At 43.1% G+C, this 18,022-nt stretch overlaps 1 protein-coding gene across 2 annotated transcripts in view; it reads right to left on the minus strand.

Annotated features, from left to right (window-relative positions):
• Positions 1-18,022, minus strand: part of LOC108804353 (tropomodulin-2-like) — a 59,919-nt gene that overhangs the window by 27,190 nt on the left and 14,707 nt on the right. For both annotated transcript variants that reach the window (XM_018576060.1, XM_018576061.1), the window contains exons 3-4: positions 11,526-11,682; positions 5,588-5,744 (exon numbers count right to left, since the gene is read on the minus strand). In XM_018576060.1, the coding sequence (XP_018431562.1) occupies positions 5,588-5,744; positions 11,526-11,651 (283 nt within the window). In that variant the 5' untranslated portion in view covers positions 11,652-11,682. The remainder of the gene's footprint in view (positions 1-5,587; positions 5,745-11,525; positions 11,683-18,022) is intronic.

The following is an 18,022-nucleotide window of genomic DNA, read 5'->3' on the forward strand; positions in this document are numbered from 1 at the left end:
GATGGGTACAGGGAACCACCAGCTGTGGTATGCAACTGTAAGGAGAAGAATAGCTGCTGGTGCTCAGACCAGGTGAAGGCTTGTGTAGAAACTAGGGCATGGAACTGACTGTCAGGTCTGTGAAGAGAAACCAGGATGGGTCAAGAGTGTGAAAAAGGAGCCAGGATCAGGATGGGGTAAGGATGGCTGTGTGCAGAGGAACAGGGACCTGAATGGAGTGAGAGATGGGTGTGTGAAGAGGAGCCAGCAACAGTGTCTAGAGCTGGAGGGGCTGTTAGCTGTGTGCAGGGTAACAGGAAAGAGTTTATGTGTGTAGAGTGTGCAGAGAAGAGGCAATGTGCTAAGAATGTGCAGGAAGCTCCCTGGGGCAGCTGGCTGGGATGTGGCAAGCTACACTGCTCGCTGTCTTCTTCTAGGAAGCCTGAGAGCAGCAGTGCCGCGTTGGGTGTGCAGGGCTCCTGGAAGGCAGGGATGGACTTAAGAACAAAAAAGACGCAGATGGTTTTTATTATTTTACGATAGTATTAGGAAATACAGCAGAAGATGTAGGGAGTGTAATATCCCAATGGGATCTCACATAGAGAAGAGATTAAAGAGAGTACATTTTTTTTTCATACATCGCTCAACTGTTTAATAAGGAGCATACTGAAGCACTGAAAATGAGTAGCATTAGTCGTGCACTGGCCAAACTGAGTAAAGGTCTGTGCACAAATTACTTGTTTGCACTAGATGTGTTTCCTCACCATAGAACCGTAGCTATCTCCTTTTGCGCCTGACGCAAGAACAGAAAATTGTGCTGCCCCAACAGAAGTGTGGTGTCATGTGACGTCATGAGACCCGCCTCCATGCGCAGAAATTTTAGTCTTTGCACATGTTTAACCACTTGAAGTCTGCGGTGTTAAACCCCCTTCCTGGCCAGGCCATTTTTCAGTATTTAGCGCTGCGGTACTTTGACTGACATTTATTCCGTCATGCAACGCTGTACTGAAATTAATTTTATACCATTTGTTAAGGACAGATAGAGCTTTCTTTTGGTGGTATTTAATCACCACTGGGGTTTTTATTTTATACTATATTAAGGAAAAATTACCGGGAAAAAAACAAAAACTGTTTCCCCTATATTAAATGATAAAACATTTCTTATTACCCAATTTTTTGCTTAAATATAAGGTCACGTCGGGTAAATAGACACCAAACATGTCAAACCTTAAAATTGCGCGCACGTGCGAAACCTAAAAAAACTACAATACCCAAAATTGGCCATAGGTGCGCTTTAAATTTTGATTAATGGCCCTAAAACAATTGCCTTCACTCCGACGTTCGCGACGATATGTAACATGTGTAGCGCAATTGTCATTTTCGCATGCTGGCTCATCGAACGCGTATTTATGTTTATATGTGCGTAAACGTGGTGGGGGACTTAAACATTTTGGTACTTTTTTATATGTGACTTTTATTTATTTTTTACTTTTATTATTTTTTTTACACTTATTGTTATTGCTATCACATAGGGTGATAACAATCCCCCTATATAATAGCAAAGGCACACTGACAGGTCCTCTTTATGGAGACATTAGGGGTCTCTAAGACCCCTAATGTCACCTGGGGACCCCAAAAGAAGCTGATGAAGCAGAGAGCTGCTTCATCAGCTTATTTTCTCTGGCTATAGCAGCCAGATGACTGACAGGTGAATGCGGAAGTGATGTATATCAGGGGTTGAAATAGAAAAAGAAATTGAGGACACAGAGTCCTCAATCTCTTTTTCTGCAGCCTCTGTTCTAAATGAATGGAAAGCACTCAGTAGAGAGGCTTCCTATTTATTCAGAAGCTGGTGATAGTTTACTATCATCCAGTTATAAATGGGTGGAGGCCTATCTTACATTAGACTTGCTTATTGCTAGATTCCTCCCACAGACAGAAATAAAATGAATATACAAATAAAAACAAGAAGATGCAGATAACTTAGGTAACCAGCCAAGGTATGAAACACATCGTATAGCAAAGACAAAAAGGCAGCTTGGAGGATAACCAGTCCCTTTCCAATATATCATATGGGAAGGATTTGGATTCTCTTGCATCATAATTGAATCCACATGTTCTTCTTAATGCAGAAAAGACAAGCACAAACACTTAAATCTGGCTATTGAACAGTATAAATAAACGTTCTGCCCACTGAGGATCTGCAATAACTTTGACCATGCTGAGATAATGCGTGCACATTATGCTGATATACAGCAGAGTGATAAATATTTACTTGTTCAAACATCAAATATTCAGATAGAGAAATGCTATAGAACGTTCTCTTAGGGCTTGTTCACATCAAATGCAGACCAGATCTGTATGAGTTTCTGCACTCGCAGTGCAGTGTGTTATGCCGTGTTTTTTGCTACGTTTTTGATGCGTTCTGGGCCGGTTTTTTTTTTTAAATGCAGAAAAAACATTTGCATGCATTTTTGATGCATTTGTATGTGTACCAGAGCAGGAAAAATAGGGCTTGTTGCAATTTTTTTACATGCTCTGGAAATGCTGCGGTGTGAACTGGAGCCCAAAATACCATTGGAATACATTGGACGCAGTTTTGATCCGTTCTGTAACTGCTCTGCTCCTGGAACACGCTTGGTGTGAACTAGCCCTTATCCTTTCTCTTTTAGCTGGCGCCATGATTGTGGGATAATAAGTATTAATGCAGTATTAAAAACCCCTAAGTATATGTCCATCATTTTTGGAAGTACCAGTGCGCCATTCTTCTTGGATGCTTCCTATCCATGACTCATTGCTCTGGGAGTCACAATGCCAGTATGTCATTATTCTGGACCCCAGTATCACAGATACATTGTGATAAAGCACTGTGAGCCAGTCCATCTTTGAGAACCCAAAATATCATTATAGTAATTACTACAATTACTATACAGTCAGTACAGTACATACAACACAGTAATTATTGGTGATATAAAAAAGCAGTTTTTAATTATATGTTTTATATTCCTGACAAGTAGGAAAGAAAAAAAACCAGACCGTGAAATAACACTAGTGATTGTGACAGTTGTTCATAAAGGGTATCTTTGGACAAAAACTAAAAATAAATGTGGATTTCTATATTGAATTTCCATAAGTTCTATCCCACTCCTAATACTTATATCAATCTAGAAGTTTGCCCATAGGATGTACTCCCTTGTGTCACAACTCACTGAGCCTGCCTTCTGAACTACAACTCAACATCTGAACAATGTAACATTACCATTCCCTGCTGGAAGCAATGCATGATGGGATATGTAGCCTTACGAAATGGAGATTGTATCACATCAAGCAGCAGGGAAAGAGATGTAAAGCACACTGGGAATCTAGGAAGTTGTTGAAAGTGATGGGCAGACAGAAGGAAGCTCTCACTTCATAAAAGGGATTTTTTTAAAGTAAACTTTGGTTGCATTATCAAAGGAAACTCTAGTATGTATCCCTACTACAATGCTGATGTCATAACAGGATACTATATGCTGTGACTTTAGAACTTCACGTTGCCATACTGCATACAGGAGATGTTTGCACAGCTGATGCAAACATCAGTAAGAGATGTTTAAGAGAAGTGGAAAAGGTGTTTTAGAGCCTCTGTCACAGCCATAGGATCCTTGAGTAGCTAATTTCCTGGTCTTTAGTAACCCCCACAACAAGGTAGGATTTTTTCTGACAATTAAGGTTGTAGACCTTGTGTGTGTCCCACTGGCAATAGCTAGTTGATGATAACTAATCGTAGCAAAGTATAAAATCATCAGACAAAAGCAGAATCCATAAAATAACAGAGCAGAATTCAGGCAGAAATGAATGACAGAAACAATCATATCAGGCAGAAGTTTAAGGTAAAGGCAAACAAAAAACTAGATCCATCGGATAGGCTGGAGTCCAGGGGCAGACATATTGTTTGTGCAGGCTGTGAAATTGTGTAGAGCCTCTGAGAGCCTAGGGTTACATTGAAGAAAGGATTCACAATTTAAATTACTCTACTACACACCCCAGAGGTGGCTTTAATTTTCTCTATAATGGTTTATAGGAAGTGCATTCTATTTAACTAGAGCAACAGTATGCGTTACGTTTCACCATATTCAAAATTATATTTTATGCAATACTAGCGGGTTTATATATAAAACTTCCACCAAGCATATAGGTGGGTGAATGCCATTTGCACGGCATTCACGCCACTAGACGCCACTAAGGAGTATAGCTGTTTAATGGGCAAATGTTTTATAAATAAACCCATTAGTGTTACTAATGGCATGTTCCATGTTTATTTTCCGCAAACCAGCCTTTTAGTAAAGGGGGGGGGGGGAGAATGGGCAAAAGAGGTTTTCCAGAGGTGGTGTTGCCTGCCAGTGCTAGTCATTTCCAGAGAATCAGTCCCTAGAACATGTAAGAAAGTTCACAGGAACCATCACCAACAGGATCACTGGCCCAGCTGAATTTCTACCAGATACTTTGAGACACTAGAGCATTTCTGTGTGGTGGTACACCAGTTAGACCACCAGGTTAGCATGCACATTCCTAGGAACAGCACTGCCAACCCGTATAAAATATACTGGTATGGGGACTAGCCAAGTGGGTGCCCCTGAGAGGGTACGTGGGAGCTGCTGGTTTCCTAAAGCATTCATACTAAAAGGCAATTCTTGGCCTCAAGCTGCATAACCACTAGCTTCAAGATGAGCATATAATCCCGTGAAATTTAATTCTGTGGTGAAGCAATGTTGTGAAGGTTGAGGTAATAGTACATTTTGATGGAAAAGTTGTGTCATGCACAAGTGTTTATCCTATTGGGAAATGTCAGGACCATGGAAAGATCCTTGGCATACCTGAAAAGAATGTACACTATTTTACCCTGCCCCAGGACAACACTCAAACTGAAGAGTAATCATAAGAAACATTCCACAACAGATGATTGTTAGTACAATATTATTCTCCATAAGCCTTCTGTTATGGTCATTGCAGCACAACAACTAAAAATGCTGATGCATTTGTGATACTGAATTCTTTTGGTCTATTTGTAAAAGTTCTGTGATTATCTACTGGGGGAAAAAAAGACAAAAAAACAAATGGTACCATGCAAAACACAGGTGAGGATACCAGGCATCCCAGAGAACATCTCATCCTGTGAAAACTGCATGTCTACCTAGTGGACTCCGTGACTCCTAAGTGTCACTGTCGCTGGTAGACAAAAAGAAAGACGTCACCAGCACTCCAACAACGATAATAACAGCAATTAGATGCTCATTTATTGACAGATGCTGTCTCTCATTGGCAACCAGGTTGTCTTTATAAATGACTATATGTTATCTTTGCACTGTCATCTCTGAGCCTGACGAAGGGGACCCTGAAAGCGCTTGCCAATGAGAGACAGCATCTGTCAATAAATGAGCATCTAATTTGATGCTATTATCGTTTTTGGAGTGCTGGTGACGTCTTTCTTTTTGTCTACGTGTGGCGGCGCCATCCTCAGTCATTTTGAGCACCCGTCTTTTTTTGGGGAGTCCCGGTAAGGAGTGCGGCGAGTTTCCTTTTTTCTTACAGTCCACTGGTAGGCTCTCATAACAAAGGTTAAAGTTACCTTTCTTTTCACCAGTAAAGGGGACACAATCCTCCCTATCTTGATGCTCCATGGCTTCTTTACGCAAATAATCCAGTAGATGCTCTTTGTTGAATGTTCCTGATGCTTCCTTTGTAGTCTGGTCTTTCTGTCGGAATCCAGCTGGTAACAAGGCATTCTGGAAAATGAAGAAAAGCCCACATACAATGAAGAGCAATGCACACTCCAAGTCTATGCCTTTCTCTCCCTAAATTCCCATGAACATTTTGTTTTGCTTTGGCAATGTCTGAGTTCCACTCACTATGGGGGGAAATTATCAAAACTGGAGCAGACAAAATCTGGAGAAGTTGTCTATGGCAACCAATCACCTTCTCTCTTCAGTTTGTTCAGTTAAGATCTGAAAATGAAAGAGAAGTGCTGATTGGTTGCCATGCACAGCCGCTCCAGATTCTGTCTGGTCCAGTTTTGATAAATTCCCCTCTATAACTTTTAGGTTGGACACATTTTATTTTATTTCTTTGGTTTTTATTGGGAATAAATATTAAACAAATTAGAAAGAAAAATGCATGTTCCTGGAAATTTTCTTTAATTTACTTTATTTCGCACCCCCATATGATTAATGCATAATATAATCAGCACAGCCTGCTGATTTAATGCTACTACATTAGTGCAACTTTTCCGTAACGTAGTGGAATTATAAAGTTCAAAGTGAATGTATGTGTTTCACGCTTGCACTCCTACATAGTAATCTATAAAATAAACTGAAGTTCCTGAACTTAATGCTGGATGTCCATTCCAGCCTGCACCCCCCGCCAAGATCCGCCTATTTTACAATATTGCTAGGACAAATAACTACCCAAGAAGCTAATCTAGCCATACACGGCTAGATTTGTCTGTTTCAGCTCCGCAGGCTGAACAAGAAAAAAAAAATCACACCATTCCTCCATCCATGCTAAACAGCGTGCACTGGGGAATCTCCCCCGTCGTCAGCCTGACTACCCAAGGAGTGAGTGAATGTGATTGGATGCAGTCAATGTTCTGCCGACAATTCACCACCTGCCTCCTTCAATTTTTCAGTTGACTTTTGTGGAATTGGATGGTGCCGACAGAGCCGATTCAGCAGAAATCACAAAAAATTCGAGCTGTGTACGGCCAGCTTTAGGGCAAAGCCACCCAGAGGATTTTGGCAAATTTTTAATTCATAGTGTCCTTTTGTTGTGCTGATAGATAAAGCACAGGTCACTGTGTCATCTGTTCTTCCCAAGACACAAATATAAGAGGGAAAATGTGCCCAAAAATGTGACATGCATTTCCTCCTTTCCAATACTCATGTGTCAAGAGAGATTGTGAGCAGTTCTGACACACGACGGTGCATGGATCTAAATCCATCATGTATGCATCTGAGGCCGTACACCGTCTGTGTGCAGCTGTCAAAATTTTAGAGCTGTGGGATGGAGCATGTGAGGGTGCACAATTCCTCCATCTCCATAGAATTACATTTAACTGCCCGCATGCTTCTGCCTGCAGCTTCAGGTTCATGAAACAACGTCCCTTCACACAGGCCCGTGTGAATGAGGCCTTATTGTTCGGTCACAGATGGGGTGGAGAGAAGTCCTGTGAATGAAAGTGAACCTGCAGCATTGAAAGTTCAGGTCCGCTCCTCTGCCATACTTGACAATGCTGTGTGGCAGAGCTGTGTAAATCTCAGGATGGGCAGAAATACCAATTCTTTGGCAGGTAAAACAGCTCTAATTTATGTATTTGATTTGTGTATGTAGCTGCTTACCTGGAGTTCAGGTTCACATAGTTCAGAAAATAATACATTTATAAACTCTTGACGAGAATTGCCTGGCACTACATTGGTTAAACTTGTAGTACTCTTGTTGTACCCTAGCAATTAAGGGATTAGTACTTTAGAAAAGCAATTTGTTGCAAGCAGCACTAACCATTAACGAAACTTAATTCTCAGACAGGCACTAAAATGCGATGCAACTTTCTATTTCTGTTTCCAGCACATGATGACAAAACCAAAGTTACTAATTCACCTGATGGAATGGAAAAGTTTGCAAATTTTCCTCCCCCTAAAACCAACACACATGTTTTATTTCAAGAAGCCTCATTTGTTCCCAGTAAAGGTGACTTTGCAGTCAGTAAAGAGTTTTTCAGTGTTGTTATTGGCTTCTGTGCAAAGAACAGCTGCCAGCATGCGGGAGAGCTGGAGGAAACAGCCAAGAGAATGTAAAATGAAAGCCATGTAATTAAGATCTTGCAGAAAACATGACTGGTATTAATTAGTTCAAAGCAGCCCTGCATCATTAATGTTCTGTGGAGTTTGTGCCAATCAACTTGTCAATCAGACGACGAGCCTGTGTTTAAAGTAAAGGTGTCCATACACTGCACGATTATCGTACGATAATCGTATGCGATCGGTTTTTCGTACGATAATCGAGCAGTGTGAACGGAGACGTGCGACCGTTTCTACTGTACGGTCGCACGTCTTCTGTCGAACCAGCATGTTCGAAAACCAGCCGGGAATCGTACGATTCTCGGCTGGTTAGAACGGTGCTCGGAAGATAAATGCTGAACGGGCCGGTGTGCGCACGCGCACACTGCCCGTTCAGCATTGCGGTCATCGGAAGCCCGCCCCTCAGGGGGGTGGGCTTGTGATGATCGAGAGTGCGATCTGCCTGTCCAAGATAGGCAGATCGTACGTTTTTTAAATCCCTTTACAACCATCGCAAGACACGTACGTTTTTTAAATCCCTTTACAACCATCGCAAGACACGTACGTTTTTTAAATCCCTTTACAACCATCGCAAGACTAAAGTCTTGCGATGGTTGTACAGTGTATGGCCACCTTTAGACTAAACTAAGAAGCATAAAGAAAGCTTAATTACAGTCGTGTTTCCTTTTCTTGCCGGTCCATGTGCAGAGTTGGCATTATTCATACTATTAAAAACACAACAAAAGCTGCTATGCTTACAGAAAATATACATTTTGGGGACCATTGATAGGGTCAGGTAGGTGTGTGTGCTACATTTTGGTGAAAGATTGTTCTTTTACATCTTCCTGTTTATTAAAGTATGTTATTTTACAAACTTTTTATTGGGTTTTCCAAAGGAGGTATTTATCAGTTATAATATGTAATAAAACAGTGTTTTGTACAGAAATGTTTGCTCACATTAACACTGAACTGGACTAGAATACGTGTTTGGTAAGAATTTACAACATATTAAACACAGACGTGTGCCTTCAAATCGTATTCAGGCCAGATTCACACCTAGGAGACTGGGCTGTTTTCGGGTGGTTCACCCACGTGTTTGCACAATTTTGCTTCAAAAACAGCGCGATTATCAATGCATAGAGATGTCAATGGGACACAAACCGTGCGACAAACGCTCGGAAACAGCCCCTGCACCTTTTTACGCGACAGGTGATTTTTCCCACGCGACAAAACGCAAAGGTGTGAACAGCCTCTATTGACTTTCATGTAAATTTGTGTATTTTGGTGATAAATCACCTAGATGTGCACCAGCCCTAAAGCATATCTAGCACAGGCGGGGGTGATAAAAGGAGCTGCAAATCATACCCCCAACTAATATCTTGAAAGGAATGAGATCCATAAGCTGAAAGAAGTTGAAGGGACAAAGCATGGGACTTGGGCTAAGGTATGGGGTCTGAAGGGGCAAGAAAAGAAAGATAAAGAGAGGAAAGAGGAACTATAGAAGAGGGGGAGAAGGGTGGGCTTAGGAGGAGTTTTTGGGTTACAGATCATGACCAGACTGGGGGGACACAAGTTTCACATTGTCATTAGATATTCATAAGCTTAGTAAGTGGGAGTCCACTCAAAGTGGTTGACGGTGGTCTATCAAGGGAGACCATATTTTGAACGTTTTTTTTGGGTATCGCTCAGGGCAGCCGTCATCTTCTCCTGGTGCCCATTACTCTCGCCTTAACTTCCACAAAGCACAAGGATAATTGTTTCCAGGCTTTTTTAAGTGTTTGTCTGGTAGCCAGCAATATGAAGGAAAAAGGTTTTCGTTGTGCTTAATTAGGTTGGAAGTGGGTCTATGAAGCAAAGCTTCCCAGGCTTTCTTAGATAGGAAAATGTTTGATACCGAACACGTGAGGGTATGGACCAGAATTCATAACTTCATGACTTTGGGGCATTCCCACCAAATATGGAAGAGGGACCCAGGGGTATTACAAATAATTCAGAGAAGCCCCAGGTACAAATTTGGGGACGCGTGCTCAAATCGTATACCAGCGAAAAATCACTTCCTGGGCCAAGATGTTAGATGAACATTTGGCAGCAGCCAACTATTTCTTGTTCTATTCCAGAAGATCCAAGGTTTCCCTGAGATTTGTTTCCCGGTTTATCCTGTATGGAAGTTTGCTGGAATTTAAAGGAGAGGATAGGGTGTAAAAAAGTTGGGAAATTAGACTTTTGAAATTGGATGCCGCAGACAGCAGTTTAAAGGTTTCCTTGTGTAGGTGTTCATGCATTTTCCCAACTGTGGCATAATTTCCCAAATTATAATGGTGCAGTCCTGTGCACATTGCACACTGCAGAAGTCTGTGAAGCCTTACTTGCAGTGTCTGGCTCTCAGTTTAGGAATGAACAGTAAAAGCATGCTTGATGCTGGGCAAACACCTTACAACCATCACAAGACTTTTGTCTTGCAATGGTTGTAAGGTAATTAAAAAAACGTACGATCTGCCCAACTTGGACGGGCAGATCGTACTTGCGATAATCGCAAGCCTGCCCCGCTGAGGGGCGGGCTTCCGATGACCGCAATGCTGCGCACACCGGCCAGTGTGTCATTAATCTTACGAACACGCCACACACCCGACAATCGTGCGATTCTCGTCGGGTTCCTAAGATAAAAGTCGTGCGACCTTACAGTACCAGAGTTCGCACGCCTTCCACACACCTTGCGATAATCGTAAGATCGCGGGATTTCCCGCGATTATCGCAAGGTGTGTGGACACCTTTAGACCCCTTTACTAGTTACCTAGTGGAACACATTGGTTCACCTAGGAAATGTGAAACTGTCCAATATGGGTTGAATCCAAGTTTGGCCAAACTTAACTACTCATCTCTGGTTCAGATGAAATTCCAAGTCTCTTACTCCTCTTCTGCCCGCAGGAGAGTTTCAGCATCCATCTCATTGTAATCTTTCACAATAATGTGAATGCATGGCACACTCGCACTGTATAACAAACAGTGTTTGGGCTTCTGATTAGTCATCCTGTGTCACCCATATATACAACTGCAGCACACACACAGGGCGACTTTATTAGGCAATCTCAACACATTTCTAGCGGTAAGGATGTAGTCTAAAACCTTGCACCAAATTCATAAAACCCGTGGGACATTTTTATTGTTAGTACCGGCGCATGTGACAAATTCAAGTATTTCTTACTTCAGACACTTTTAATATCTGCCGCATATGTTGCAACAAGTTTATATACAAATGCCGCCATATCAGTGGTAAGGAAATTGGAGGTAAATAGGTTCTCTTCCATTGTGGATTTCGGTCAGATCTGTGACAGACATAGATCATATTCATCTTACTGACACATACATAAATCTAGCGCCATTTGTAGAACTACCACGAGACAGATTTCTAATGACTCACTTAATACATTTTACAAAAAACAACATCTTCAGACAGAATGGAATGGCATGGAGCGATGTGTACCTATTCTGTAGGGGATTACATGCAATTTAGATAAAGAGTAATTATTATGTCTATGACTGAAGCATGGTTGATGTTTTTTTTGGATAGTATTACAAGCTCACCAAATGCTTTCAACTGTTAACTAAAATGACTCTTTAAAATGACATACAACCCTTTTCCTCTCCATATAATATTCACTTTCTCTCTTCTAGATATCCCATCATACAGCTTGATGTCTGCTAGCCACCTGAAGTTGCCCTGCTGATTACTCTTACCTCAGGATCAAGTTCCTCCAGGACGTTCTCCAGCTGTTTCAATTCATCCTCTGAGAGTTTGTTAAGAATTTCATCCTCATTTATATTCTTGTACTTCTCAAAGTCTTTTCGGAATGGCATAGACATGGCTTACAGCTCCAAGATGGTCTGGCACCTTCTAGAATACAATATAAAAATAAAAAAATATGTCAGTCATTACACTGTAATAGCATTTTGTAATCATTTGCACATAATAAAACATAAATAGTTTGTGTTATTACAAAAAGTCTAGAGAGCAGCAGTTGAAACAAACCCTCGGTAATCACTCTGCAAGCACACTTTGCTTACTTCCACTGGACCAAAAAGAATAGAAAGCCATCTGAAATGGGTGATCATTACAACTGTGAATTTTATTGATGCTCCATTAAGAATCACAGGAGGTGAAAGATAATGTACATCATGCATATTGCTGACGTCTCAATCTAGTAAAGATTATAGACTCCATGATGACATTCAACAGCAGTAAGAGCTAAACTATTTGTGAGATTTTAATCTCATGCAGCTGAGTGATTTAACCACTTGGCAATCAGATCATCTGCAGCACATTTACTTCAATGCAAGTGAAATGAGGGGAGAGATAATAGGAATGGAGATTGTGAAATTAAAAATGGCCCAAACAGTTCAGGCCTGCTATAAGGGCCAACACATATAGCGATGACCTGCGTTTTACCACAATGGATCAACAGCTGTTTTATCTGTGCCCTGTTCACACCACAATGCGGGTGTGATGGGTGGTGCACTGTTGAAAAACGCAAACATACTACAGTCTTTTCACAGTGCAGTGAATGTTGCCACACAGCAGGGCAGAGCACCACACTGCTGTGCTGAAGACCTGAATGGAATGTATACATTGTACACTCTACATAGTTACAAAAAAAAAACTGTAAACAGTGTCAACTCCGGCGGTGTGCGTAGGGTTGCCACCTGTCCAGGATTCACCCGGACAGTCCGGGTTTTGAATGCTGTGTCCGGGTTTCATTGCAGCTGTAACCCAGACACATGATGTCAGGCAGACAGGGACAACCAAAATTAGGGTAGGGGCTACTGGCCCCCCACTAAAAATAGTCTTGACTGTGATATTTACGTGTGAATGGGTGACGTTATTTACATATGAATAAGCCACGACTCATTCTCCCCAAAAAAATTCCGTGCGTCGCCAGAGTGTTCAGGGTTTCACTGGAAGAAAAGTTGGCAACCCTAGATGTGCAATAGAACCCACACTGCCAGAGCTGCCACAGTGCACTAGTACTGTGGCCCTTGACCCCTGAACTAGTTCTCTGTGGTGGGCGGGCCAGCATGAAACCTGCCAACCTGGCACAGTCCCAAGACTGCCAGCACAAGTCTTCATCGTGTGTTACTTGCTGCAAGAATGCCACCAAAAGTTCTATTCACACCTACCTAAGCGAATTTAATATATTTACCACTGAACCTGTGTGTAAGAACAAAATAAAGTATTATTAAAAAAATGTCATTGAAAAAAAGGCAAGCCTCTCACAGGCATGATTCTCAGTGGCATGATGGGAATTGCAGTTTTACTACAGCGGGAGTGCCAATGTTGCCTACTTCTACCCTACTGTATCAGGACAACAGGGCAGGACTACTGAAACAGCCTTTCTCCTCTTCTAAATAACATAGAGGAGTGGGATTCTGTAGTCGTCAGAGATAGCTGCATGAGGTAAATGATAAGGAAATAGCTGAGTCCAGCCTTTCTCTGCCAGCGTTCCTCCAAAGGTTGCTAGGGGTTCCTTGAGCAGTGGTTAGTGAACTGATCTCCTGCCTGGTGGTGCCTGCATATTTTAGACACCAATACCAGTGGTTTGGGACCAGTGGAACGTTCCTAGTAAGAAACCACTGATCATGTTAGCTGTGTGTAAGTGGGGGCAATGTAAAGAGCATTCTTCTCATTGAGCACTAATGTCACAGGGCAGTCTTTTCACTAGTTCCCCTCTCCCACTGATCACTATTGTGGTGTGACTAATGTGCTAGGAGATGTAGATATAATAATTTTTACAGGAGTTCCATGAGACCTGAAAACTATTTCCAGTGTTCCATGGTAAAAAGGTCGAGAAAGGCTGCTATGAAGTTATCATCTAGACTAGGTGTAGTAAATTAAAATTCAAGGAGGTCCGGTAACCAAAATGTTCTTTGAGTTGATGTCTGAATCCTGGTCTGGACAGAACAGTCAACCAACCCCTATCTGTACTGAGGTCTGCCATTTAGGCTACATTCACACCTGCACTATAACGCACAGCTGCTGCTGTGTTTTTCCAGACACAGTTCTGCTGCATCGATCCCGGCACATCGCATTTTTTTTGTCAGAACTTTATTGAAATGTCACCAATGATATTTCATTAAGTTCTATAGGCAAAGCACAGTGTGATGCATTTGTACCACCACGTGGCTGGCTTCACTGAAAAAAAGTACAACATCCACCAGAGTGCCCATCATTGAGCCCCCTTAGATTAGGCATCCCCATCAGAGTGCCCCCTTACGTCAGTTGTCCCCATCGGAGCCCCCTTAGATTAGGTGTCCCCATCAGAGTGCCCCCTTACAATAGGTGTCCCTATCAGAGTGCCCCCTTACATTAGCTGCAGCCATCAGAGTGCCTCTCTTAGATTAGTTGCTACAATCTGAGTGCCCTCTTACATTAGATGCCCCAATCAGGGTGCCCCCTTAGATTAGTTGCCGCCATTGGAGTGCCCCCTTACATTAGATGCCCCAATCAGGGTGCCCCCTTAGATTAGTTGCCACCATTGGAGTGCCCCCTTACATTAGCTGCCGCCATCGGAGTGCCCCCTCAGATTAGTTGCTGCAATCTGAGTGCCCCCTACATTAGTTGCCGCCATCAGAGCGCCCCCTTACATTAGAGTGCCTCCTTACATCAGGTGCTCCCATCAGAGTGCACACTTACATTAGATGCCCCCATCGGAGTGCCCCCTACATTAGTTGCCGCCATCAGAGCGCCCCCTTACATTAGAGTGCCTCCTTACATCAGGTGCTCCCATCAGAGTGCACACTTACATTAGATGCCCCCATCGGAGTGCCCCCTACATTAGTTGCCGCCATCAGAGCGCCCCCTTACATTAGAGTGCCTCCTTACATCAGGTGCTCCCATCAGAGTGCACACTTACATTAGATGCCCCCATCGGAGTGCCCCCTACATTAGTTGCCGCCATCAGAGCGCCCCCTTACATTAGAGTGCCTCCTTACATCAGGTGCTCCCATCAGAGTGCACACTTACATTAGATGCCCCCATCGGAGTGCCACCTTACATTAGTTGGCGCCATCAGAGTGCCCCCTTATATAAGATGCCCCCATCAGAGTGCCCCTTTACATTAGATGCCTCCATCAGAGTGCCACCTTACATTAGCTGCCCCCATCGCAATGCCCTCCTTACATTAGTTGCCACCATCAGAGTCCCCCTTACATTAAATAAAAAAAAGCGGGCACCCTGATGGGGACAAAGCAATGTAAAAGGGCACAATGATAGGGACACCAATATAATATTAATAATTAGTTATCCCCATCAGTGTGCCCCTTTATTTTTCTATATAATGTAAGGGGGCACCCTGATGGCAGCAACTTATGTAAGGGGCACTCTGATGAGTGCCCCTTTAAAATGCTGCTGTCAACTTATTCCTGGAGCCCGATGAGCTGGGAGAGGGAGTCAGTGCTGAGAGGACATGAAAGGCAGGCATGGGAGGAGACAGGGATGGGAGGAGCCGGGAGGCGAGGCAGACTTCGCGGTGCAAGGGAGGACGGAAGACGATACTCTCATAATGCTGGGCGGGAACAAAGGGGGTTATTTACTATTGAACCGAAGGATACAGCAGTAGCTTTGGCTGATCCTTCGGCTCTCTTCGGCCACAGAGCCCTTCGGTTCAGTCGAACCAAAGGGCTGCTGTACGGGTTATTCACAATAGCCCATACAGCAGCCAAAGGAGGCCGAGCGGCTCAGCCTGTGATCTCACAGCTCGCTCCGCCCATTTGTAATGACAGATCAGCGTCCTTGGGTCGCTGATCTGTCATTTAATATTAACAACTGGGCGGAGCCGGCCATGACGCCATTCATTGGCCAGCACCTGCTAGAAAACTCTAGCAGGTGCCGGCCAATGGGAAACAGCTGGGCGGAGCTAGTGGTGGTGCATTGAAGTCAACGACACTGCAGTCACGTGTGTCGTCGTCGTCCACTGGAATGCAGGCAATTATGTGCCACACGTTCTGTTGCAGGCAATTGCACTGCGGGCATGGGGCTTGGCTGCGGTCCCATTGACTTCAATGCACCTCCATGCCCCCTCCCGCCCCTAAATGCAGGAAGCCGGCCAGGATGCGATACAGTGCGTTCCAGCAGCTGACCGCTCTAGAACGCACTGTTTATGGTGAGAACAAGCCTTTAGGCATCTAGTGGTGGCTTTGACTTAAAGGTGAAATTGCAACAAAAACTGTTGTTTTATTTCTGCTTTTGCCGGGATTTGTATATTTTTTACCTGGAGTTCGGCTTTAAGACTTTTGTCAGGAGTTAAGCTTTACTTATAAAATGCTGGAGATGAGAAAATGAATTTAGATTACAAGACAGAAAGTAATATATTCCAGGACAATGCTGACTATATTTAGCTCAGTGTGCTTAAAACAAGTAGAGATTAACTAAGGGATACTACCATGATTAAGACCTGTAAGCCTATTACAAGCCTTGAAAATGAAGAATTCATAAACAATTGCGACTATTATTGTCATATCATCCCACTATTACAAAGACTAATCTATTTATATTAGCTGTATACTTCACTTTCACTGTATATCTACCCCAGTGAGAAATAAATCCCCACTGTTATAACATAGATATTTAATAATAAATATACACATTTACTGGGTTTTAGCTTTACTTGCAAAATGGTCCCCTTTCTATTCATTGTTCCACTGCTGACAAGACCATTCTTCTCCTCCACAGCTTAGACAATGTCTAAGCTAACTATCTTATTAGTTTTTTTCTTGTTCAGGCCTTCAGACTGAATGAGAACAAAACACTCGATACTAAACAGTGTGGATGGAGGAATCACCTCTATCATGCTATTGTGTTCTGACAGCCAGCGTCCGTAGATGTCAGAATACCGGAACAGTGACTGCAGCTGATTGGCAGAATTTACTATTTGGCTGACAATTTTCGGTCTGGTGGAAAATCGACTTTTGTCTAACGGGTTGGTCCAGTAGGACCACTCATAGCTTGTCTAACGGCAGAACTAGGCCAATATTTAAGCAGTGTATGGGCAGTTTTGCTCATAAGGAAATCTACAAATCGCAATTAAAATTAACTATTAAGTCAAATGTCAAGTGATAAATACGTTTTCTGAGCCATCTGACCTTTTAGTGCCCAATCGCTGGGCTGTCACAGGATAAAAGGGCAGGGGTGATCACATTTCTCCCTCAGTCACCTGCTATTTTGGTGCTGGCTGCGATGGAGGAAGGGGTGGTGGGAAATTGCTGTGATGGTAAGTGTCATGGGTCGGGGAGGAGACCTTTCCACAGACAATGTTACTTTGCTCTTAATAAAGAGCTCATTTTAAGTACAGTAACTAACCGCAACCAAACAGAATTGGCCTTGTGCTGTGCTAACTAGCAGAGTGGATTCTGATTGTTTGCTATAGGTTGCGGCACTTATAAATAAGAACTCTTTTTTTAAAGGAGAACTATGGCTTTTCCCCATAGTTCTCCTAAGGGTAACAGGAGGACACAAACTAGCGTCCTCCCGTCACCCAAAGCTCAGTATATCGCGAGCTACAGCTCGCGGTATACTGAGGCGCTGCAGACGGGACGGATCCCGACATTACTGTCTGGATCCGCCCAGCTGCGTGAGTGACAGCTGGCTCTGCTTATCTAGAGGCAGAGCCAGCTGTACCCCCCCCCTCCCCTGTCTGTTCCGCCAGTCAGCGCTGGAGGATCGGACAGGGGAGGGGGGGACTGCCTGCAGGGAGCCGTGAATGACAGTCACGGCTCTCTGCAGGGACAGGATCGAGAAGTGAGCGAGCGACGGTGTGTGTTCGCTCAATTCCCGATCTATTGAGCCGACCTATGACAGTTTCATTGTCACAGGTCAGCTAGAACTATGAGGCTGAGTGATTTTCACTCGCCTCATAGTTCTCCTTTAATTAGGCCATTAGTGTTCCAGTACAATAAAAGTTATATTTAATTTGCTGTAATAAGTTACTGGAAATTTTACTTTGATCTCCATTTTATTCAAATTCCTTTATGTCTAATGCCAGTATAATGACGTGCCTTTGAAAGTGCTGGGTAGTATGGCTAAGGCTGCCCATACACAGCCTGATGTCACCCTACATACGATGCTCTAGCAAGGATTGAGCCCCTTATGGGTACACCTTGGAGGAGCAATGACCCTGTGTTGTATTTTATACCAGTTGCATTTAAAAACACACATGTAATGATTTTTTAAACAATAAATACAT

This window comes from Nanorana parkeri, unplaced genomic scaffold, assembly GCF_000935625.1.
Source record: "Nanorana parkeri isolate BGI_ZX_2015 unplaced genomic scaffold, ASM93562v1 scaffold55, whole genome shotgun sequence".
NCBI classification, from domain to species: domain Eukaryota; kingdom Metazoa; phylum Chordata; class Amphibia; order Anura; family Dicroglossidae; genus Nanorana; species Nanorana parkeri.